General features: G+C 47.2%; 1 protein-coding gene across 1 annotated transcript in view; it reads left to right on the forward strand.

The window, feature by feature from the left end:
* The first annotated feature begins 13,313 nt into the window (after positions 1-13,313).
* LOC122390774 (ecdysone-induced protein 78C-like) overlaps positions 13,314-25,873 on the forward strand; it is a 62,889-nt gene continuing 50,329 nt past the window's right edge. Inside the window, exons 1-2 of the mRNA XM_043384037.1 lie at positions 13,314-13,428; positions 14,777-14,926. Of these exons, the coding sequence (XP_043239972.1) occupies positions 14,863-14,926 (64 nt within the window). The 5' untranslated portion in view covers positions 13,314-13,428; positions 14,777-14,862. The remainder of the gene's footprint in view (positions 13,429-14,776; positions 14,927-25,873) is intronic.

The raw sequence follows: 25,873 nt of genomic DNA on the forward strand, positions 1-25,873 counted from the left end.
GGTCAGAATCTCAAATTCCCTAATATATACCTTGTTAAAAATATTTGACCTTAAAGGTCAAATCACGGATTGAAATTTTGAGTCCCCCTATTTTTTCTACACCGATCGTCCGATCCAATTTCTGATGGTCGCATTCGATAGCTAGGGTCAGAATCTCGAGTTCCCTAATACATACCTTATTAAAAATATTTGACCTTAACCCTCGCCCATGTAGGGTTAAGGTAGTTGGTGCAACCCCCCCCCCCCCCTGAGGTTTTTCGGAAATAGTGCAAAAACGGCGGCGCGCAGCGCCGCCAAATTGTGGCTACCTTATGGGGCAAACCTTGCGCATCTTTTGATAAAAAAAATTTGACCGGGTCATGTAAGGTCACGGAGTTATGACGTCACAAAGGGAACAGCCTCCGGCCGGATTTTCACAAACTGAGTGCCAACGCCCGAGGTTTCCTGCCGGTGGTACGGACATCGGTTGATGGATTGTGATGAAACTTCCCATGCATGTTGGGGCAAGTATTGGCTATCATATGGTATAAGAAACTTGACCGGGTCAGGTCAGGTCACGGAGCTATGACGTCACAAGAGGAACAGCGTCCGGTACTATTTTTGAAAAGCGCCCGAACCACTATTTTGCTAATTCTTGTCACCTCAATGGGAATATGCAGCAATATTAGCTTCTATAGGGAGCAAATGGACCTTCCAAATCCAAAAATACAATCAGATTTCAAAAATTTAAAATTTGATTTTTCGAATTTCTGCCGCCGACTGTGACCTTGCCGACTTCCGGCGCTCCCAACGCGCCATTTTTAGAGCTAGGGAAACGAAATACATACCAAACGATAGAGAATTGATCAAGGAACACGATAGTGAAGGTTTCAAGTCGATATCTCCCACCGTTTTGCCGCAATCGCCGCGGAAAGTTGAAAAAAGTCTATTTTTCCGAAAATTTGACCTTTGACCGGTCAAAAGTAGGTCAAATGTTGACCTAGGACCAAAAAATATACCACCAATCGCGAGATCTCGGCGAGAGCAATCCGTTGGTCTTTTCCGCTAAGCTCTACGACGCTCCGTTTTCAAACGCCAAGGGGGGGGGGGTCGCACCAACCCCCCCCCCCTGCATGGGCGAAGGTGGCAGATCGCCGTTTACGGGCGAGGGTTAAAGGTCAAATCACGGATTGAAATTTTGAGTCCCCCTATTTTTTCTACACCGATCGTCTGATCCAATTTCTGATGGTCGCATTCGATAGCTAGGGTCAGAATCTCGTGTTCCCTAATATATACCTTATTAAAAATATTTGACCTTAAAGGTCAAATCACGGATTGAAATTTTGAGTCCCACTATTTTTTCTACACCGATCGTCCGATCCAATTTCTGATGGTCGCATTCAATAGCTAGGGTCAGAATCTCGAGTTCCCTAATATATACCTTATTAAAAATATTTGACCTTAAAGGTCAAATCACGGATTGAAATTTTGAGTCCCCAATTTTTTCTACACCGATCGTCCGATCCGATTTCTGATGGTCGTATTCGGTAGCTATGGTCAGAATCTCGAGTTCCCTAATATATACCTTATTAAAAATATTTGACCTTAAAGGTCAAATCACGGATATTCGACCTTAAAGGTCACATCACGGATTGAAATTTTGAGTCCCCCCGATTTTTTCTACACCGATCGTCCGATCCGATTTCTGAAGGTCGCATTCGATAGCTAGGGTCAGATTCTCGAATTCCCTAATATATACCTTATTAAAAATATTTGACCTTAAAGGTCAAATCACGGATTGAAATTTTGAGTCCCCTATTTTTTCTACACCGATCGTCCGATCCGATTTCTGAAGGTCGCATTCGAAAGCTAGGGTCAGAATCTCAAATTCCCTAACATATACCTTATTAAAAATATTTGACCTTAATGGTCAAATCACGGATTGAAATTTTGAGTCCCCTATTTTTTCTACACCGATCGTCCGATCCAATTTCTGATGGTCGCATCATTCGATAGCTAGGGTCAGAATCTCGAGTTCCCTAGTATATACCTTATTAAAAATATTTGACCTTAAAGGTCAAATCACGGATTGAAATTTTGAGTCCCCCTATTTTTTCTACACCGATCGTCCGATTCAAATTCTGATGGTCGCATTCGATAGCTAGGGTCAGAATCTCGAGTTCCCTAATACATACATTATTAAAAATATTTGACCTTAAAGGTCAAATCACGGATTGAAATTTTGAGTCCCCTATTTTTTCTACACCGATCGTCCGATCCAATTTCTGATGGTCACATTCGATAGCTAGGGTCAGAATCTCGAGTTCCCTAATATATACCTTATTAAAAATATTTGACCTTCAAGGTCAAATCACGGATCGAAATTTTGAGTCCCTCAATTTTTTCTACACTGATCGTCCGATCCGATTTCTGATGGTCGCATTCGATAGCTAGGGTCAGAATCTCGAGTTCCCTAATATATAACTTATTAAAAATATTTGACCTTAAAGGTCAAATCACGGATTGAAATTTTGAGTCCCCCATTTTTTTCTACACCGATCGTCCGATCCGATTTCTGATGGTCGCATTCGATAGCTAGGGTCAGAATCTCGAGTTCCCTCATATATACCTTATTAAAAATATTTGACCTTAAAGGTCAAATCACGGATATTCGACCTTAAAGGTCACATCACGGATTGAAATTTTGAGTCCCCCGATTTTTTCTACACCGATCGTCCGATCCAATTTCTGATGGTCGCATTCGATAGCTAGGGTCAGAATCTCGAGTTCCCGAATATATACCTTATTAAAAATATTTGACCTTAAAGGTCAAATCACGGATCGAAATTTTGAGTCCCCCAATTTTTTCTACACCGATCGTCCGATCCGATTTCTGATGGTCGCATTCGATAGCTAGGGTCAGAATCTCGAGTTCCCTAATATATAACTTATTAAAAATATTTGACCTTAAAGGTCAAATCACGGATTGAAATTTTGAGTCCCCCAATTTTTTCTACACCGATCGTCCGATCCGATTTCTGATGGTCGCATTCGATAGCTAGGGTCAGAATCTCGAGTTCCCTCATATATACCTTATTAAAAATATTTGACCTTAAAGGTCAAATCACGGATATTCGACCTTAAAGGTCACATCACGGATTGAAATTTTGAGTCCCCCGATTTTTTCTACACCGATCTTCCGATCCGACTTCTGAAGGTCGCATTCGATAGCTAGGGTCAGAATCTCGAATTCCCTTATATACACCTTATTAAAAATATTTGACCTTAAAGCTCAAATCACGGATTGAAATTTTGAGTCCCCCTATTTTTTCTACACCAATCGTCCGATCCAATTTCTGATGGTGGCATTCGATAGCTAGGGTCAGAATCTCGAGTTCCCTAATATATACCTTATTAAAAATATTTGACCTTAAAGGTCAAATCACGGATTGAAATTTTGAGTCCCCCTATTTTTTCTACACCGATCGTCCGATCCAATTTCTGATGGTCGCGTTCGATAGCTAGGGTCAGAATCTCGAGTTCCCTAATACATACCTTATTAAAAATATTTGACCTTAAAGGTCAAATCACGGATTGAAATTTTGAGTCCCCCTATTTTTTCTACACCGATCGTCCGATCCAATTTCTGATGGTCGCATTCGATAGCTAGCGTCAGAATCTCGAGTTCCCTAATATATACCTTATTAAAAATATTTGACCTTAAAGGTCAAATCACGGATATTCGACCTTAAAGGTCACATCACGGATTGAAATTTTGAGTCCCCCGATTTTTTCTACACCGATCTTCCGATCCGACTTCTGAAGGTCGCATTCGATAGCTAGGGTCAGAATCTCGAATTCCCTAATATACACCTTATTAAAAATATTTGACCTTAAAGCTCAAATCACGGATTGAAATTTTGAGTCCCCCTATTTTTTCTACACCAATCGTCCGATCCAATTTCTGATGGTGGCATTCGATAGCTAGGGTCAGAATCTCGAGTTCCCTAATATATACCTTATTAAAAATATTTGACCTTAAAGGTCAAATCACGGATTGAAATTTTGAGTCCCCCTATTTTTTCTACACCGATCGTCCGATCCAATTTCTGATGGTCGCGCTCGATAGCTAGGGTCAGAATCTCGAGTTCCCTAATACATACCTTATTAAAAATATTTGACCTTAAAGGTCAAATCACGGATTGAAGTTTTGAGTCCCCCTATTTTTTATACACCGATCGTCCGATCCAATTTCTGATGGTCGCGTTCGATAGCTAGGGTCAGAATCTCGAGTTCCCTAATACATACCTTATTAAAAATATTTGACCTTAAAGGTCAAATCACGGATTGAAATTTTGAGTCCCCCAATTTTTTCTACACCGATCGTCCGATCCGATTTCTGATGGTCGCATTCGATAGCTAGGGTCAGAATCTCGAGTTCCCTAATATATAACTTATTAAAAATATTTGACCTTAAAGGTCAAATCACGGATTGAAATTTTGAGTCCCCAATTTTTTCTACACCGATCGTCCGATCCGATTTCTGATGGTCGCATTCGATAGCTAGGGTCAGAATCTCGAGTTCCCTCATATATACCTTATTAAAAATATTTGACCTTAAAGGTCAAATCACGGATATTCGACCTTAAAGGTCACATCACGGATTGAAATTTTGAGTCCCCCGATTTTTTCTACACCGATCTTCCGATCCGACTTCTGAAGGTCGCATTCGATAGCTAGGGTCAGAATCTCGAATTCCCTAATATACACCTTATTAAAAATATTTGACCTTAAAGCTCAAATCACGGATTGAAATTTTGAGTCCCCCTATTTTTTCAACACCAATCGTCCGATCCAATTTCTGATGGTGGCATTCGATAGCTAGGGTTAGAATCTCGAGTTCCCTAATATATACCTTATTAAAAATATTTGACCTTAAAGGTCAAATCACGGATTGAAATTTTGAGTCCCCTATTTTTTCTACACCGATCGTCCGATCCAATTTCTGATGGTCGCGTTCGATAGCTAGGGTCAGAATCTCGAGTTCCCTAATACATACCTTATTAAAAATATTTGACCTTAAAGGTCAAATCACGGATTGAAATTTTGAGTCCCCCTATTTTTTCTACACCGATCGTCCGATCCAATTTCTGATGGTCGCATTCGATAGCTAGCGTCAGAATCTCGAGTTCCCTAATATATACCTTATTAAAAATATTTGACCTTAAAGGTCAAATCACGGATATTCGACCTTAAAGGTCACATCACGGATTGAAATTTCAATCCGTGATTTGACCTTTAAGGTCAAATATTTTTAATAGGGTATGTATTAGGGAACTCGAGATTCTGACCCTAGCTATCGAATGCGACCATCAGAAATTGGATCGGACGATCGGTGTAGAAAAAATAGGGGGACTCAAAATTTCAATCCGTGATTTGACCTTTAAGGTCAAATATTTTTAATAAGGTATATATTAGGGAACTCGAGATTCTGACCCTAGCTATCGAATGCGATCATCAGAAATTGGATCGGACGATCGGTGTAGAAAAAATAGGGGGACTCAAAATTTCAATCCGTGATTTGACCTTTAATGTCAAATATTTTTAATAAGGTATATATTAGGGAACTCAAGTTTCTGACCCTAGCTATCGAATGCGACCATCAGAAATCGGATCGGACGATCGGTGTAGAAAAAATAGGGGACTCAAAATTTCAATCCGTGATTTGACCTTTAAGGTCAAATATTTTTAATAAGGTATATGTAAGGGAACTTGAGATTCTGACCCTAGCTATCGAATGCGACCATCAGAAATTGGATCGGACGATCGGTGTAGAAAAAATAGGGGGACTCAAAATTTCAATCCGTGATTTGACCTTAAAGGTCAAATATTTTTAATAAGGTATGTATTAGGGAACTCGTGATTTTGACCCTAGCTATCGAATGCGACCATCAGAAATTGGATCTGACGATCGGTGTAGAAAAAATGGGGGACTCAAAATTTCAATCCGTGATTTGACCTTTAAGGTCAAATATTTTTAATAAGGTATATATTAGGGAACTCGAGATTCTGACCCTAGCTATCGAATGCGACCATCGGAAATTGGATCGGACGATCGGTGTAGAAAAAATAGGGGACTCAAAATTTCAATCCGTGATTTGACCTTTAAGGTCAAATATTTTTAGTAAGGTATGTATTAGGGAACTCGAGATTCTGACCCTAGCTATCGAATGCGACCATCAGGAATTGGATGGGACGATCGGTGTAGAAAAAATAGGGGGACTCAAAATTTAAATCCGTGATTTGACCTTTAAGGTCAAATATTTTTAATAAGGTATATATTAAGGAACTCGAGATTCTGACCCTAGCTATCGAATGCGACCATCAGAAATTGGATCGAACGATCGGTGTAGAAAAAATAGGGGGACTCAAAATTTCAATCCGTGATTTGACCTGTAAGGTCAAATATTTTTAATAAGGTATATATTAGGGAATTCGAGATTTAGACCCTAGCTTTCGAATGCGACCTTCAGAAATCGGATCGGACGATCGGTGTAGGAAAAATCGGGGACTCAATTTCAATCCGTGATTTGACCTTGAAGATGACCTTGAAATTTGAAATGAATACGATATTCGGAATCAGCGTCCCAAACTGCATTGGATAAGTTGGGTTTAGTTGAAATTCGAACTCGACGCTGAATCCGTCGCGGAATACGACGCTAACTTCACGGACGTCGTCGGCTGGGCCTCGGCTGGACGTCGGAACATGCGGGCATATCCGACATCCAGCCGACGTCGTGCCGAGGTTGGACCGACGTCGGGCCGACGTCGGCATGCCGATGCCGAGTTGCCGACGTCACCCCGACGTCGGCCGACGTCGGCATGTTTACTGGGTACATAAAGACAAAGGTAAACAGGGTGAGACTAGCAAACACACATGTAAAAAGAGTATTAAAAATAGAAACCCGACTTCTAATTGCCGTTTTAACCCTCTAGTGCCCCCGGTATCATATCTGTAAGTCAATTTGCAGAAAATTCGCCTGCTAATCATAGAGGTGAAAATTGTTGAAAACCCTGCTGTATCAGAAGTGGTACGTCTTGGCAACCACCTGTTGGCAAAATTTTTAAGTAATGATTTCTCAGTTTCCCACCAGGTGATTTTGAAGAGGGTCAGTTTGTCCTTTGCCGAAAATCAATTTGAGATGCAAGTTAAATTTAAGCATTTAGAAAACAAAAAATTAGTTATTTGGAAAGAAATTTGGTATACTGTGAGACAAATGTTCAACATATATCATAGTATGTTGCAAAACATCGCAACTTTTTCAGGGTCAAAGATATGGACCCCTATTTCTGGGGATAGGGTAAGGTGCCTAATTAGCGACCCCCTTAATTTGAACCGTCATTGCTCACGCTCTGTGGGTGCCACTGTGTTACTGGCTTCATTTTCGGAGAGATCGTTCATTTTTCTATTAAAATATAGTCATTTTCTGCCCCAATGTTCACTAACTTATTTGTAGTGAGCATTTTGGCAAACCATTGCAAAAAACGCTAATAGGGAACTCTTCCCGATTAGCGACCGGGGAGGGTCGCTAATAAGTCTATGGGTTTCCCCATATTAAAAATGGCAAAAAATGCAACGCCTGAAAAGATGAAATATGATCTCAAAAAGGTAACTTATACGCAAAGCACTCAATCACTCGAACAGGAACGTTTATCCAACACATTTACGTAAGTAAAAACTGATAACGTGATGCACCGAAGGCGAAAAGAAGGCCGAAACTCAAATTTTGCGGGCTATCTTGTATGATATTCGAGGTCCGCGCTGAATTCGGCACCCCTGCAGTCGGTGACGACATTTGGCATCACCTGCCACACATTGCAAGCTTCAGCAGCACCTCATTTTCATTTCTCTCTTTTCCCCTTTCTTTCCCTTCTTGAGCTATTTGCGACCATGCCAGGCGCAAATAGGAAATATGAGTTGCGACACATTTTTAACCGCCATGCTGTGCACAGTTGAGCGATTCACTATGGGAAAACGGCAATCAATTAAAAAAGGAATGTCGATTCAGAATAAAAAAGGTGCATCATCCTAATGTGCATCGCTTTTCATCAGAGAGGGCCCAAACACACACGTTTTGGATAAGAAACTCGTCATTTTTATTTAAACTCACCTGAAACGTCCCACCAGAAACATCGACGACCGGAAAATAATTTAATTTGATAACCAAAGTATGGCTGACCTTTTGACGATGTTTTTACCCCGTTTTCTCCCGCCAGTTTTTCTGTAGGGAGGTAGGTCGCAAATCGGAAAGGGTCGCTAATTAGGCACCTTACCCTACTAGATATGATACAGTGGGCATAGCACTCCAATATTTTCTATGAAATTTTCGCCGCTGCAACATACGGTGTGCCAATACCATAGTTCTCTCAGGTGATAAGCATTGCAATGGCCTGTGAGTCATTGCAAATGACGATGGTACAAGATGCATAAATTTGTGAAGTTCGCACCTCTTGCGCCAGATAACTCTATTTCGCTCCAGACTTAAAATGTCATAACGATATTGGTACACTTATGCCGCCTCTCATCCTTGTCAATCTTCCAACATCTAGCTTTCTATTTGTGGCCTTACATGCCTCATACATCTCGACTTTTCTAACGCTCATAGGAATATGGTTTTGCAACTGTTTGACGATGACAATAATGAACTTTTTGATCTGCAGGACACTAGCAGACCATCTTCTAAAACCACGTTAGGAATGACATGCTATCGATGACAAGCTTGTTGATTTCAAGGAACGATCATTCGTGCGAGCATTGATACTCGTAAAACAAAAAATTGAGGCTTGATGTTAGGGACAGGAGGATTCAGCGGTCTCTTGCACAATTTCGATATTCCAACAGGGGTTGTGGACGGGCTTATTTATATCTTGTGGGTCTATGTGTTAGCTGGGCATGGCTGAAGACTTGTATTAGTAGCCAGCAGCATTTTTCATTCATATTGGAGAGCGACTCACAATTTGTTTGCGATTCAAATCTCCTCCGTTCATCCCAGTAGTAAGAGATTGAATGTGGAGTGGAAAACTATATCGTCATCTTCAGAGGAAGCTGGCTAAACGGGCTCGCCATGAAGACAGACTCCGGACCGAAGGGCGTGGTTCCTTTGATTTCCTATCTAAGAAGTAGGCAACCATGCACTGCTGCCAGGCTCCAGCAGGTGCCTGACACCTGGCAAGCATTTTCACTGCCAGGTATGTCATTTGTTGTCATATATTGACATATGCCGCCAACTGTGGTAGCTGAGTGCCACTGAACAAAAAGGATTTATAGGTACATACTAAAACATGGATACTACTTTTGACTGACCATAAGAATAAAAGTTAAAGTGCGGCATTGCGTAATGCGTATGCTCACCTCCATATGAGGTCAATGAATATTGTGCAAGTTCCTGCCGATTGGTGCACAGTTACCTGTACCTTTGTTGTCTGACACGTACAACGGTTATTGCACTGGTCAGTGCGGGGCTGTTATACTGACGCCGATGACATCAGGACCGCACGACCAGTCAAAGTACTAACTGACGATTCACAGGCTGAGAGTTTCAGTCACCCGAGATTGTCCAGCTATCATGATTATGAAGATAAACCAACATCGTCTTTGGCATTGATCCCGGTCCGTCGGCAGGCTGTCCCCTAATTCAATATACCCTGGGCTGTCCAGCATTTTGCATCAGAACTGCTTCACTTCAACCACTTACCGCAAGCCAACTGTAATGTCTTCATTTCTATATCAAGTATGGATAACGCATCTACGTTTGAGAAGCACGGCCCACATGTCTGAATTATGAAAAAATTGCACAAGTGCAACGCGCTGTATCGTGGAAATTGAAGGAATAGAAGGCACTCGTAAATAGATGCCGATGATTAGCGTTGTTCCTTAAGCACCGACTGAAAGGACATTTTGATACAAGAAGGATGCCAATGAAATATTAAGAAAATGTTCTGATAAAAAGTGCACAGTAAATGATGTCTTGTTGGCATTTTACACATTTTACCTGCCACTTTTATCACTGAAATTCTTAATAATATATATTTTCTCATCTATGTCTTCACTTCCTTCTGTGTGGTCTGATACCACTAAAAATTACCAAGTAGAATGCCCAATGTATCATATTTGATACAAAATTTATTTCCGAAATTTGAACTGCGAAAAAATATTTGACTCCAGATTTCGAACAAGGGACCCAAAATGAATCATATGTCACAAGGTGCTAATTTTAGGAACCGTGGAACAATGTGTGGGCATTAGAGGGTTAAAAACCACCGCCGGTGGCTAGAAATAGTAGGTATGGACACATAGTTGATGGTCGGTAAAACATTACAGCAAAAGGCCAAAGTAAAACCCATAAAAGGGGATCGTATAACTCGGTCTGCGTACATCACTGTATCAGTCTATGTCCGGTTTGCGTACATGGCTTTCACATTGGCGCGGAAGGTGTTCGGGTTGCCGTTGCGTCGCACCACGCTTGGGAGACTGTTCCACGTCCGAAGAGCACGCACTGGCACAGACTTGTGCGTGGCCTCAAGTCGACATCGGCGCGTGTGAAGCATGTCATCAGTGGTCGCACGAGTTGTCCGCTCTGACACGCCTGCACGGGGGCACACGAGTGATCTGAGGTTATCAGGAGCACCGGTGCTGTGGACAAGGTTGTGTTATGTGTATAAGCGCACAGTCTCTGATGTGTTGAGCTCGATGATACGGATCGACTGGTATGCAACACGACCTTTTCCGGTCAGGTCCATGACCTTGAACTGAGGTCAATTTTTTTAAGTTACCCTTGAATGTCAAAGTATGCCTATAGTTCTATCGACGCGTCTTGCCGAGAGGGACACACGATCCCGGTAAAAGTAAGCTCGTGAAAGGTTTCAGTTAAAAGTTATTGCAGAAAATAGTGGAAAATAGTTCAGAGAATGTGTCCAGTTTAGTTTTGAGAAAAGTCGGAAAATTTCAGCTTCCTAGCTCCAGCCGTTTTGAAGATATTCCTGAAACCCCTGAGGGGTGGATGAAAACACCCCCCCCCCCCGTGCCACTAATAGGGTTAATCAGTGACAGTGTCAGACACCCTCAGACCTGCACGAGCAGTCCCCCACCCTTTGGAGACCGGCCTGACCCCTGGCCTGAGCACTCTCAGACTGGTGCGGTGGCCGACGAGGCCGATCTGGGCACCAAGAGATTGGCAGGTTCCATCTCAGACGGGATGAGAGGTAAGGCCCCTTTATGGAAGCGTGGATCCTCACCCCTCTGAATTCAGGGGGGGGGGGCCAGTGTGGTCGTCGCAATTGTCATTGGCCTAGTGCAGCTGCTGAGACATGCCTACACAATGTGAGACTATATGCTTCAGGGCCTATTTTAACATGTTAACTGGGGGGGCAAATGCCCCCGCACTCAACAGAATTGCCCCCCTAGTCGTCGAGATTTGCCCACTATAAAAATGGGCATAAAGGAACAGGGTGACAAACATACTACGTAACTACTGTGACTTGTTTTGCAATGGATGTCAAATGAGTCAGTCTGTAAGTAATGACCAGTGGTGTATCTAAGGGTGGGTCATATGGGTCATGACCCCCCACCCTCTTGGGGCCCGGGGACACCACAGGCCTGCCAGGGGCACCACCGGCCTGTCAGGGGCACCACAGGCCTGTTGGGAGCACCATCAACCTAGCAAGAGCACCATAGGTCTGCCAGGGGCACCACAGACCTGCCAGGGGCCCCACCGGCCTCGCAGGGGCACCACCTTGGGCCTGTCAGGGGTACCACCACAGGCCCGCCAGGGGCACCATAGGCCTGCCAGAGGCACCATAGGCCTAGCAAGGGCGCCACGGACCTGTCAGGGGCACCAGAGGCCTAGTATGGACACCACATGCCTGGCAGGGACACCACCGGCCTCGCAGGGACTGGGACACCTTGGGCCTGTTAGTGGCACCACGTGCCTGTCGGGGACACTCCAGGCTTGTCAGGAGCACCACAGTCCTGTCAGGGCCCAGGGGCACCACCGGCCTCACGTGGACATTACCGGCCTCGCAAAGGCATCATGGGCCTGTCAGGGGCACCACGGGCCTGTCGTTGGAACTTCAGGCTTGTCAGGGGCACCACAGTTCTTTCAGATGCACCGGCGGCCTAGCACCATGGCACCATGTTTGGCCGAGGTCGCGATTCGGCGTATGTCGCCTCGCATTAGCCGCGCGTTTGCAGTCTTTTCGTGGTTTCAAACGTTCAAACATGGGATATGATGTAGCTCCCATGCATTAGGGTGGGTGTCAAGATCACCGGAAGGTCAGGTCAGATCATTTACCTTTGATGACCTCGGTTCACATTTTCGAGTTTTATATGTTTCTACTTTCTAGGCTAGTTTTTGGAGCTGAATTCGAATTAAGCAACCATTTGACCATTTACGAAGTAGTTTTGGTGCCTTCGTAACATGTTACGAAGCTGTCAGTGGCGGTTGCCACCTACTACGAATACCCGGCAAAACCCTTACTGGTTGACCTGACCTGACCTGACCTGGCCTAAATGCATGAAGACATCATCTATGATCATAACTAACATGATATTCGTGATCAGCACCCCGAAAAACCATAGCAGCCACTCTTTACGACGCTCTAACAGGTCCCGATTTTCCCGACTTTTGGGTCAATGACCTGACCTGGAAGGTCAACCGATGACCTAGGACCTTAAAATTGGGTATAATCGGCTTCCTTTTATCACGGGCAACACGGTCGTTTTTTCCGCGAAGCTCTAGCTCGATCAGGGGCGAAACGGCAAGGGGGAGGGTCCAACGGACCCCCCCCCCCCCTATACGCTCGCTACTGGAAACACCAATACGGGCGAGGGTTAATGGATTATTAAAGACAATTTTCCAGGTTGCCCCCCCAGTCAAATTCCCTTAAAATAGGCTCTGATATGCTTCGCTTCGCCCTCGTACCGTCGGTCTCATCTCGCTCAGAGGAGGTGTCCGTCAACCCAGCCCAATCCACTTTTAGCTCGCGCATCAAACAAACGCCTCGTCGGCAGCCTGTGGCCGAGACCAGCTGATTTGGGGGGGGGGGGGGCACCTACAGCCGTTTGAGAGCTGAGGCCGTTCACGTGACCGAAACCGGCGCGGGTCCGGCCGGCGCCGGGGCCAGCTCCGAACTGGCGGCGCGGGTCCGGCCGGCGCCGGGGCCAGTTCCGCACTGGAGAGACGCTCGGAAGTCGGTGCGCCGCGCCGCCGGCAATCAATAGTGGGCGCGCGGCGCGCCTTGCCATGAGGGGCGCCGCCCCCGCCCCCGCCCCCGCCCCCGGGCCGGCCGGCCGCCGCCGCCAGCGCCGCCCACCGCCCACCGGCGCGTTCCATGCGTGTTGTGCTGCAGACAGGGAGCGACGCAGCTGCGTGAGCGCCGCGCGGTCCACAGGTGAGTCGGGTCACCGCTGGGTCACCGCCGGGTCACCAGACGGGGACGGTGGCGGCGCTGTGACAGGACGGGCCACAGGGGGAGCCGGGCACGAGCGGGCCGCCGCCGGACGGGCGGTGGGCGTATTGATCGCGGCCGCCGCGCCGAGTGTCACTGCGCTCCTCTCGCCGAACGTAATTGGCAGAGGTGTCAGAGCGAGCTGTGATGGGGTGACAGACACCCGTACCGCTTTGTGGCAGACACCCGTACCGCACCGTGACAGACACCCGTACCGCATTGTGGCAGACACCCGTACTGCACCGTGACAGACACCCGTACCGCATTGTGGCAGACACCCGTACCGCACCGTGACAGACACCCGTACCGCATTGTGGCAGACACCCGTACCGCATTGTGGCAGACACCCGTACCGCACCGTGACAGACACCCGTACCGCATTGTGGCAGACACCCGTACCGCACCGTGACAGACACCCGTACCGCATTGTGGCAGACACCCGTACCGCACCGTGACAGACACCCGTACCGCATTGTGGCAGACACCCGTACCGCACCGTGACAGACACCCGTACCGCACCGTGACAGACACCCGTACCGCACAGTGACAGACACCCGTACCGCACCGTGACAGACACTCGTACCGCACCGTGACAGACACCCGTACCGCACCGTGACAGACACTCGTAACGCGCCGTGGCAGGGGACAGAAGACACCCGTAACGCACCGTGACAGGGGCAACATACACACCGTAAGGCACCGTGACAGACGCCTCGTATATAGTAGCGCCATCAGAACTTTGACATTCGGAATTCCGATTTTGTCCGATGTCCAATTCGGAATTTGGTTGGACAGAGGTAGCAGGCTTTGGACAACATTGGACAATCACTTGCTACACCTCAGCATTTTTATAAAGTAATCGTGTACAACATTGATTGGCGGAATGGAAAGCTCAGCTCTTGATATGATGAATACTTTTGGGATGGTAGGAATAATAGTACAGTAAAAATCAACTTAATGGCAGTGTTGATTGTACATTATTGCGTAGTTTTCGAGCATCTTTGGACAAATGGTTGGCTTCAACGTTTTTTGGGGACAGCGGAAATACCGGACGGCGGACATTGGACGGACATTGGACGGACATTGGACGAACATCTCTGAAACTGGCACCACTACACATAACGCACAGTGACAGGGGCGACGGACACCTCGATACGCGCTGTGACAGTACATGTGTCAGGTGCGACATAGTTCTCTGTGCTGATGCCCCCTCCGGTCCGTCCCACTGGCCCCTGTGCCCCCTCCGGTCCGTCCCACTGGCCCTGACTGGCCTCTGTGCTCCCTCCGGCAGCCGCCGCCGCCTCAGACCAGACTCCATAAGAGCGGTTGGCTGCGCCGCTGCCTTCAACCCTCGCGCCCCGCGGTCGCCGCTGCAGCATGGCTCGCGACCAAGTGGTGTCCTCCACGCAGGCCACGCTCGGCCAGGAGCAGCTCGAGCATGGTGAGTCCGGTACAAGTTCCCCCCCCCCCCCTGACTACCCAGCACGGTGAGTCCAGTCCGAATCCCCCACCCAGCATGATGAGTGAGTCCAGTCCGAGTCCCGCACCCAGCATGGTGAGTCCGGTACAAGTCCCCCCCCCCCCCCCCCCCCCACCTCCTCTGACTATCCAGCACGGTGAGCCCGGTACCAGCACCTCCTTGACCAGTAGCCACTCGAGCACGGTGAATTCGTTGGAGTCCCTCCCAGCCCTCCAACATGCGGTGAGTTGGGCCAGAGTCTGTGGACGGACGTGAGCCCGTCCATCCCGTCTGGTCGGTCGGAGTCCTCTGAGTTCCCGAACGCTGCCTGGTGTCGGCTAACGGGCCGGGTAGGAGCGAATCAGACCGGACGAGATTGGACGGGACGACTCCTCCGAGTCAGACCGGACGGGATTGGACGGGATGACTCCTCCGAGTCAGACCGGACGGGATTGGACGGGATGACTCCTCCGAGTCAGACCGGACGGGATTGGACGGGATGACTCCTCCGAGTCAGACCGGACGAGATTGGACGGGACGACTCCTCCGAGTCAGACCGGACGGGATTGGATCATGGATGGGACGACTCCTCCGAGTCGAGTCATACCGGACGGGATTGGATGGGACGACTCCTCCGAATCAGACCGGACGGGATTGGATGGGACGACGGCTGCGAGTTGCAGCACCTGACGACGGGCGCAGATGCATGCAGATTCGCAGCGGCTGCCGCCAGCACCAGGTCACCTGTCCAGGGTCTGCCGCAGCAATCAGCTATTAATACATGGCGTCATTTATTTCCTCCAGTCACTGCCTGTCCCGTACCTCAGCTCATAGACCTCTGTATAGTCTCTCTTGAAAGTATCGCGTCCTGGGCTGCGGCGGCTCAGCGAACTTTTCCATTCAGTTTGAGGACCCCAGTAGGGAGGTCATGGCCTGTATCATAAAAAGTACGCTGTAACACGATTTCACGCCAGCGGTAGAAGGAAAACTGCTATGTGACGCAGGCCCCAGCGGCTGACAACTGGGTCAAAACAGGCGGAGGCCGGCCAAAGGTCATGCTCGTATCGCTCTCCCTTGACCCCGTCCACCGCCCCAGGCGGATACCGGTGCCTCTTGGGCTCACCAGCCGGGCGCTCATTGGTGCGCCTTACTCAAGCCTTACTGGGCGCCAATCACTCAGTGTGCGTGACGCGTAAAATCACAACGAAGCGAAGTTCCGCCATAACCCTTACTGTGATGGGGCCTTCTGAATGACGTAAACAGGTCATGCGGGGGGGGGAAGCCTGGCATTAAATAAGTTTTTAAAAAGAACATGGCTAAACAGCATTTCTTTTCTTTTTTGTCGCCGCTCACTAACCGGCTCATTAAAAAGAGAGCTTCAAATATAGGACTAAATGGCTAGACAGCGAATTGGCGAACTGGCTAGAGAGATAATTCTTGTTTTTGAATCCGCTTACGAGTGCATGTGCAAGCACGGATGCATTCTGATAGCGGGTGCAACTGATGATTTTTTTGGGTATATGAGTACGGGTTTCCGGATTTTACCCCCCCCCCAAAAAAAAAAATGTGACAGTCGTGCCGATGACGAGTCAAATTGCTAACTTTGCAATGAAACAAATCTCAACAAATCCTCTGCGAGTAGGGTGGCTTCCGTTGACCACATGCTTAGCTGCCATCACAAGTTACCGGATGGCGACTGCCATCTCCCCCTATCCCTCCGCAATCCGCAACCACTCCCCTCGGCCCGCCGCGCCGCGCTGGCTGCCTCCGCGTGTCAGACTTCGGTCAGTACTACCAGCGGCTCTCAAACCTTTTCGCTCAACCGCGGCTGGGACAGGTGGCGCCTTCCCTCAGAGTCGCGATACTTTCAAGAGAGACTATACACCAGAGGTCTATGCTCAGTTAGTTGTGCGCTGAAGTCCCGGTAGTGAGAGCCCAGGTACGAGTCGCTCCGGCGCTCGATATTTGAGACTCCTGACGGGGATGGTCTGCGGTTGGTGAGAGCAGCTGGAGCCAGTTGAAGTCAGTTGGATGGGACTTTGATCCGGAGTCCGCCTTTGATGGACACGTTAAACTTTCGCATATAATTCTCCCTTTACCCGCAATTGCGCGAGACGGTAGTGTATCAGGGTCTACGCAACAAGTCTGCGTATTGTTGGCCCCGGCTCTGTCAATCCGTCCATTCAAACATTGGAGCTAAATTTATATCTAAAGTGACCATCCCACCTTAGCATTAGTTTTGAGTTGACTGTTGAGATAGCCAAATTGGGGTCCGCCGTTAATGAGCGTGTTGCCCGTCACGAGAGGAAGCCGATGATATCCAATTTTAAGGTCCTAGGTTATCGGTTAGCCTCCCAGGTAAGGTCAATGACCCAAAAGTCGGGAAAATTGGGACCTGTTAGAAAGGCGTAAAGTGTGGCTTATATGGGGGTTTTCGAGGTGCTGATCACGAATATCGTGTTAGTTTTGATCACAGATGATGTCTTGAAGCATTAAGACCAGGTCGAGTCACGTCAGGTCAACCAGTAGAGATCGTAACGGGTATTCGTAGTACATGTCAACCGCCTCTGACAGCTTCGTAACATGTTACGGAGGCACCAAAACTACTTCGTAAATGTTCAAGTGGTTACTAAATTGAAATTCGAATTCAGCTCCAAAAAAACTAGCCTAGAAATATGTAAAACTCGAAAAAGTGAGCCGAGGTCACCAAAGGTCAATGACCTGACCTGACCTTCAGGCGACCTTGACATCTACCCTAATGCATGTGAGCAACATCAACTCATATGTTTGAGCGTTTGAAACCACGAAAAGCTTGCAAACGCGCGGCTAATGCGAGCTGACATACGCCGAATCGCGATTCCGGCCAAACATGGTCTCGGAAAATAGGTCACAGATCAAATGTCATTTGGGCCGGTTAGGGTCATGAAATTTTCCGGGTAGGTGTAAAATTGATCAATGGGAGGGTACTGAAAGTTTCGTCGCGATCGGCCGGTTTTTACGCGAGTTATTTGCGAAAAACCTTAGGGGGGCATCCCCCCTGTGCTGGCGGCTGACGTCGTAGGAACCAGCGGAGGTCCCAAAAAGTAAACGAAAATAAAAGTATAGTATAAATAATAAAAGAAACTAATTCGATCTCTAGAACATCTCTACAAAAAGCTTATCAAAGCGAATTCTGCTGTAACGTTCAATGAAACATGCCTTTATAAATAATAAATAAATATACCTACATATTAGACTTTTATTATTAGAAGTATATCTACTTTATTGAAAAGCAGTAGATATTTGTCGGTGAATTTTGGTAGATATTCATTTTTGATTTTTCTGAGCCACGGGACATCCCTTTTATGCCAATTCATTAACTTTTTGAAGGTGGTAGGTTCCCTTAAAAAATGCTGTGAACTTGAGCTAGTTAACAAGTGCTTAGCTTTCTTTTCGCCAAACTCGTGACGTGGATCCTTTTAGGTAGACATATAAGTTAACTACAAAAGACCGTCCTCACCGTTCCATGCTTCTATCCTCAGGATACTGAAATCCTTCTCCTCCACATCGCAACCTCCCTCCGGGCTGGACAGGCAACTTTATCTCATGCGGGCTGCTCCCTTGGAGCGGCACCGCTGCTCCCGAGGGAGCGCACCCCGTAGCCGGGTGCAGTGAGTGTCTTGGGGCTGGGTGGCCTGTCTTCGAACGGGCTCAGCCCCGGCGACTCACTAGGGTGCCTGCCCAGACCAATGTCTCCCCCTATATCCTATCATCCTCCCGGCTCTGAAATGGTCTTACTGGACCGAAAGGGCCTAACCCAACAAAACAAAACAAACAAAAGACCGTCCTCAGCCCAAAAATAGAGAAAAAAAACTGAACATGCTACCCGTCGGTTGATCGAGAGTGTTATCAACTGATTTTCGTCCGTTCACTTTAATGCATAGATATGTAGGCGTAAAGCCTACGTATCTCTAAGCCTAAGCGTAAAGCGTCAGCGTTTCTTTCAGCATCCTCGGAACGCACTGGGCCGTTGTAGTTCGCTGAGGCTGGATAGATGGCAGCACCACAGCGCCGCCAGAGGGACGAATTTCGGACATCGAGCGCTGCCCTGGGCTCGTAGTCGCTCCGCTTCTTCACGCGAGCGCCGCTTTAAGGAGTTCGTATTTTTCATTCAGTACTGCACGCGAGCATTAGTTTGTCATCGGTTTACAGCAAGTGCGACGGTTGTTTTGTTGGAAACGGCTGATGAAGACGCGGCTGTGTATGCTCTCGTGTCGGAGCATGTCTATTGGCAGCTGACACCTAACTATATATTTATACCAGTAAAACGCCTTTTGGGCGAAGAACGAGCGAGCGAGATAGTGAGCCCTGCACGTGCGGAAGGGCGAGAAGTTACTTCCAACGGGCTTGCGCAAAGCACCCTTCTAACCGGTCGCTAGCGGTGTACCAAATTTGAACGCAATCGGCCCAGCCGTTCCTGAGATCTAGAAGCGGCATTCTGCACGTGCGCACGTGCAAACGGGGTCCAAAATGACTTTTGCACGGAACCCTACTAACTGGTCCCCAACCGTGTACCAAATTTGAGCGCAATCGGCCCAGCCGTTCTCGAGATCTGGAAGCGCCCCCTGCACGTGCGCACGTGCAAACGGGGTCCAAACTGACTTGCACGGCACCACACTAAGTGGTCCCCAACCGTGTACCAAATTTGAGCGCAATCGGCCCAGCCGTTCTCGAGATCTGGAAGCGCCCCCTGCACGTGCGCACGTGCAGTAGCACCTTAACCGCAACACATGGGAATGCATTGTCTGGTGGGTGCCTACCAGTATGCTAAGTTTCAGCGAAATCGCCCCAGTAATTACCGAGTTATTAACCTTCGCCCCAGTGGGGGGGGGGGGGCATATGTTACCACCCTGTCGCGTTTTTTGCGTGTGAATAAAAAACCGCGGCGCGTAGCGCCGCGCCGCTTGGGGTAGCTTTTGGTACATCAATTTTGGATAATGTGTGAAATTTTTGACCCCAGGTCATGTCAGGTCAGGTCACCAGGTCAAGTTAACTGACCAAGCCTAAAAAAGTTTGCAATCATGTCCAGCCTGCAGTGTTCGTCAGAAAGGTTTCAAACTTGGTGGATTGCATGCTGTTATGGGCGCCTACAATTTGTATCTCTCGGATTTTTTATATCCGTGACCTAAGGTCAGGTCGGTGGCGTGACCTTTCCATTACAAGTCAATGGAGAAAAATGAAAATGCCTCTAGAACCGTGTGTACGCATCGGAACAGTCCAAATATTTCAGAATCACAATGATTTAGTCCACTCGTGATGACCAAGGTGTCATTTTTGCTGATAGCCTCTAGACAGGTCATCCGAGGTCACTTGAGGCTACAAACAGTTTTTTGCCAATAACTCGCGATTGGAAAGAGCTAGAACGCTGGGGATGGACTCACTGTGTTTATCTTGTTGAGACGCATCGATTGATATGCAACATGACCTTTTCCGGTAAGGTCATGACCTTGACCTGAGGTCAAATTTTCAAGTTGACCTTTTAAGGCCAAATTATAGTTCATTCGACGCGTCTCGGCGAGGGGAACACGATTCTGGCAATAGAAATGTCGTGACTTTTTGTAGTCGAAAGTTATTGTCGAAAAACACTTTTCGTAAAACCGCTATTTTTGGAGTTTTTGCCCTCTGGAGGCTAAACCGTTGACCTGAGGTCAATATTGATAATGACTTTTTCAAAAGAAGAGTTCAAAAGCTATCGATTGCTCTTCCATGCGTTTTTCTAGCTACCATACTTCATGAGATAGCGGCATGTTTTCTGAAAAATATAATGACAATTGGCAAATTTTGACCTTTGATGACCTCTGGTGACCCCAATATTACTCTAAGGTGAAAAATGACTGAAATACTTTCAAACGTACAGGGTGTCCCATAAGTTCGTTCTCACCTAAATTTTACGTTTTTAGGCTTTCTTGCTTAAAGGCACGCTGAAATTGGTTCGTAACTGAGCTTACATGGTTGCCATGGCTGGTAGAAATATGCTCCACAGTAGCTAATTTCTGTAGACAAAATAGTTTTTGCTAGAGAGCCCGCTTCCTACAGAGACGGCTAACGCCGCAACATAGAGGTCTCCGATACGGGTACGTCTCAGTATTTAGTCAGCACGTGACCATTCGCGACGATTGAGGGTGATTGAGGCCTACCAGTCTGTAGCCAATATCCATCGCTAACTGGACGCACAGTCAGCAAGTGACGCCGATGATTTGTTGGGAGTCAATCACTGCAAGTTTATCCTCTTTCTAGCCAGCCCTCAGGAATGAGCCAAGTGGCCAAAACTGTGTGGCGCCAAAGTGGCCATCAAAAAGGTCAAAGGGTTAGAAAGTTGGTAAACAGACTTTTCAGGATGGATTACCAGCTGTCTAAGAGTGTTCTTTCGGGGTACCTAACTCAAGGTGACTTAAGCTTTGCTTACCGGAGGGCACAAAACAGTCAAAAACGTCTTAAAATGGCCAAACATGAGTTTCGTTATGCCTGAGGCTAAACAAAACTAGAGGGCTGATGACATCAACCAGGTCATCTGGACTAACTAGTCCACGTTCGAGATGAAACACCCGTCCAAACCCGAAAACAACCCCATAAGGGCGAAGGAGGAGGCCTTCATTTCGTCCCGTTATGTTCCTATGCAAAAGGCCAGGGTCACTGTGTTGTGGGGTTATAGGCGTTCTGGAGTTGATCAAGTTACAAGTGGCAACCCAGAAACAGTTTTGGGAAGCAGAATGCTTTTCCAAGAACATCTAGGAGGAATTTCAGCCCTCAAGCTGAACTCGAACCGCGAGTATGAACACATTTATAGAGGAGAAAATGGCATCCGGGAGGTCGTAGGCCCATCTTCAGGCAAGACAGTGCATCAGTGCACAGGTCAAGCAAAGCTTAAAAGCGGTGCAAGGAGACTGTGACAGGCGTTTGTGGCAAGATCACATGCCAGGCACCTCATCGGATCAAAATTTCATAAAAATTTGTTGGTTATGCTGAAGTTGAGGCTCGTCGAAGCGTAGCGCTGTTCCAGCCTCGAGGAGCTCACGGTGCATGTCAAGTCAGTCTGGGTTAACTTTAAGCCTGCTATGCAGCCAAACATGCCGGTTGGCATGCCGCAGCATGTATTCATGTGTTTGCCTATTATATGGGGAGCACATTGAGGGGTCATAAATATACCAAAACGCAATGTACTCTGTTTCACATACCAACATAATGTGAGAACGAACTTATGGGACACCCTGTACGCATTGAGGGCTATCGACTGCTTTTTACCGCGTCTTTCTAGCCCTCTTAGTTTTTTAGTTAGAGGTGGGTGGTAACATATGCCCCCCCCCCCCACTAGGGCGAAGTTGGCCGAGACCGCCACTGGGGCGCGGGTTAAAATGGGAACAAATTTGACACCTCTTATTGTTGTATTTTGCACGTGCACTGGGGCTGACCCACATGCATCGAGAGTATCCTATTTTTGGTAGAAGGGATGCTGCTACCCTACAAAAATTACCGCAAGCCAATCGCCCAAGCGGCTGCTGAGATATGAGCCTCTCAAAATCACTACTTTTGCAAAACAGCTTGAACACCCTTGACTTTTCACGTGGCACGTGCCACGACGGTCACTGAGATGTATCAAAAGTAGTCAATTACGGGGTAGAAGGGATGGGGCTACCCAACAAAAAAGACCGCAGGCCAATCGGTCCAGCGGATGCTGAGATATAAGCCTCTCAAAAGCGTTACAGGCCGGGCCGGGCCGGGCCGGGCCGCTCATACTGATATTTTTCCGTTATATTGAAAAGACTCACTTCGCTCGCTGCGCTTGCTCGCTGCGCTCGCTCGCTCGTAACCAGTTATAAATTCGCGGCTACGGTCACGCACACAGATTATCCCCGTGCGTGCCGCTGTTTCCACACGGCGGAGACTGTTAGCACATTACAAAATACTAACAGCGTGGAGCCGCTGCTCAGACCTCGTGCGCACCACGGTGACTATAAATAGTGCGCACCTATGGAGCCGAAAAACATAGGCGCGGGCTGCGCAACATATGCGTGACGCCTGACGGTAGTGAAGAAAGCACTCGGGAGAGGGGAGGCTTTGTGTATTGTGTAATATGTAGCGAATCCACATCTGTGTGCGCGTGCATCGGCAATGTGTATGTTGAGTGTTAACCCTCGCCGGACCTATTGGTTTTCTACATACGCGCTGGCCGACGGGGGGGCCGCCCCCTCGCCGTTTCGCCCCTGATGGAGCTAGAGCGTCGCGAAAAAAACGAGCGTATGCGCCGATACGAGACGCAGTGATTGGTACCCGATTTCTCAGGTCAACCGGTGACCTCTGAGGTCAGATCAAGTGGCCCAAGGTACGGGCTCGTTTTTTTTCAAATAACTTCGCAAAAAATGGCCGCCGAACCGCGATTTTGGCATCTTCGTGTTCGCCTTGCTTAGGCGCATCGAATGGTATACTTTTTGTTTGAGTGAGGTCAGCTTCAGGTGTTGACCTCGGGTCACGGTCAGGTCAGCGCCCCCAAGGTCACAAACTTGGTTGAAGGTGGTCATGCCGCATATCATTCGATTCGGCAGGTCTTCCCGAGTCCATTAGTGACTCGCTATCTCAATTTAATCAGGAGGTTTTGACGAAAAACTCCAATGACCCTAGTGACGTTCATTTATTGCGTACCTACAATGAAAAACTGAAGCATCGAAACTCGCAAGGAGTGCATGAAATCACGATTCCGTGTGGTTGAGATAGTTTGAGATCGTTCCCGGCGCCAAAATAGCAGTTTCCATTTCCCCCCGTTGACTTAAATATAATGGTGAGGTCACGAAAATGACCTGACCTCATACGACCTTTAGGAAAAATCCGAGATATAAATACAAGTTGTGAGACCTCTGATGGACAGTAGTTCCTATAAGTTTCATCTCCTTGTGAAAGCTCCTCTGGCACCGAGGGCGTTGCGAAGTTGCGACATTCGAAGACCGTGCAGAGGTCCAATGACGTCATAGGTCAGTGACCTGACCTAGCAATGTGGTTGGTGTCAAAATATCAAGCTTGAATCACAGGTCAGGTATGTCAAGTTTCAATTTTCTATCGCCAGCGTGTTCAGAGCTATTGCGAAAAGAAAAACTATGAGGGGACACCGCCCACCCCCTTCGGCCGACGAGGGTTAACCCGTGCCCCGTTGGGCTCTGCCGAGCAACGCGCCCTGTTGGGGGGGGGGGCATTTTGGCCCCCCCCCTAAGATCTCGAGAACCACGCAACCTAGCGACAAGCGGCAAACGGTATTGGATAGCCCTATCAGGGAACTACCTTGTGACCCAATTTTATTGACCTAGGTCAAACCGATGACGTCACAGGTCAGGTCAAATGTCCAATTTTCACCGTTTACAGGCATTTCAAGAAATGCGTTGTAAAATCGAGTAAAATGCATTTCATTGAAAATCATCGATGGGGAAATGTTCTTCAAACACATATTTTGCTATTTGAGGTCACTGATACCAGGTCAGGTCACAGAGGTCAGGTCACGGGGGGGTCACAATATGAAAGTGTCGTGTGATACATGTTTTATGGTCCATTTTACATGACAAATGCGATTATGTGGGTCAGGCAGCCTTTGGGGCCAGCTTAGGTCACGTTTTGGTCAAGGTCAGGTCAAGGTCAGGTCAAATTAGGTCAAATTTCAAAGTTAATATTTTTGCATAAAATGGGTATCGAATCGATGCAGCTCGTCACGGGGAGTTCAATGGTGGTCTTTGTTTTGCCGTACGTGGTCTAGAATCGCTAGAAATTGAGTTCAAAAATTTGACGTCATCATTTTTGAACAGTTTTTTCGCTATAACTTCGCTAAAAAACGAGATATCGATCTGAAATTTAGTATGTATATAGAAGAGCGCAGGGTCTATCACATATATTCCGGTTTTTTCGAAATTCGGAAAATGTTGGGATTTTTTTAGTTTTTCTTAAAAAAACAATTTTTTGAATTTTTAGGGTCAAAAACCCAAAATTTTGAAAATCCGAGATAGCAGTTTTGTAGCGCCGCTTTTTGTCTAATAGACCATATAAAGAACTTTGAAATTGCTTGATAACTGTAGATTTGGTGAGCGTTTTCAAGATTGCATGTTTTTTGCTCATTTTTGCTCGAACATGACCTCAGTTTGACCTCAATAACTCCTGACCTAAGGTGACCTAAGACTTGAAATTTGGTGTGAAGGTGTCAAATTGATGCCCAGGAAGGTACTGAAAATTTGGCGGCGGCGCTGCGCGCCGCCGTTTTCTTGCTATTCAGGAAAAACCACAGGGGGGGCCAAAATGCCCCCCCCCCAATGGGGCGAGGGCTATTCCAGAATGATTCAATGATAACACAGCCAAAAGGTCTGCCCTGTAACATTTTATGCAATATGCATGTTTATTGTAGTTGTACAATGTACGCCCTATTATATAAAAAAATTAGTGGATTTCCAGCAATGAGGTTCAGGCGATAATGATGCAGCCGAACGTAGGGGAGAGTGGGGCACATTCGTGCCAAAAAAGGACAAATCCATATATCTGTTCTTTGGTTGGTGCAATGGCAAAATTGTTGATTGTAGTATGGAAAGGAACTATTGCACATATTTTTCCTCTTTAAAAGTTACACTCTAAAATTATCACTTCTATTAAAAATTACTTTTATTAATAACTCTGAACATTTGCGCGAACCTGCCCCAGATATGGGGCACATTCGTGCAAGTGGTGGGACACTTTCGTGCACCCTGCAAAATTCGAGGAATTACCGGGCATTACCAGAAATGTACCAAAAGAAATTGGCAGGGGGTCATTTCACTTGATTCCTTTCGACAAGAATGCATTGCGCAACAAATCTAGAAAGAAATGGGCTGGCCAACAAGAATGTGCCAACTGCCGGTCATCGGCCCGCCTCCGTGACCTCGCCAGGGT

Source organism: Amphibalanus amphitrite, unplaced genomic scaffold (genome assembly GCF_019059575.1).
Source record: "Amphibalanus amphitrite isolate SeventyFive unplaced genomic scaffold, NRLGWU_Aamphi_draft 000408F_arrow, whole genome shotgun sequence".
Taxonomy (NCBI): Eukaryota; Metazoa; Arthropoda; class Thecostraca; order Balanomorpha; family Balanidae; genus Amphibalanus; species Amphibalanus amphitrite.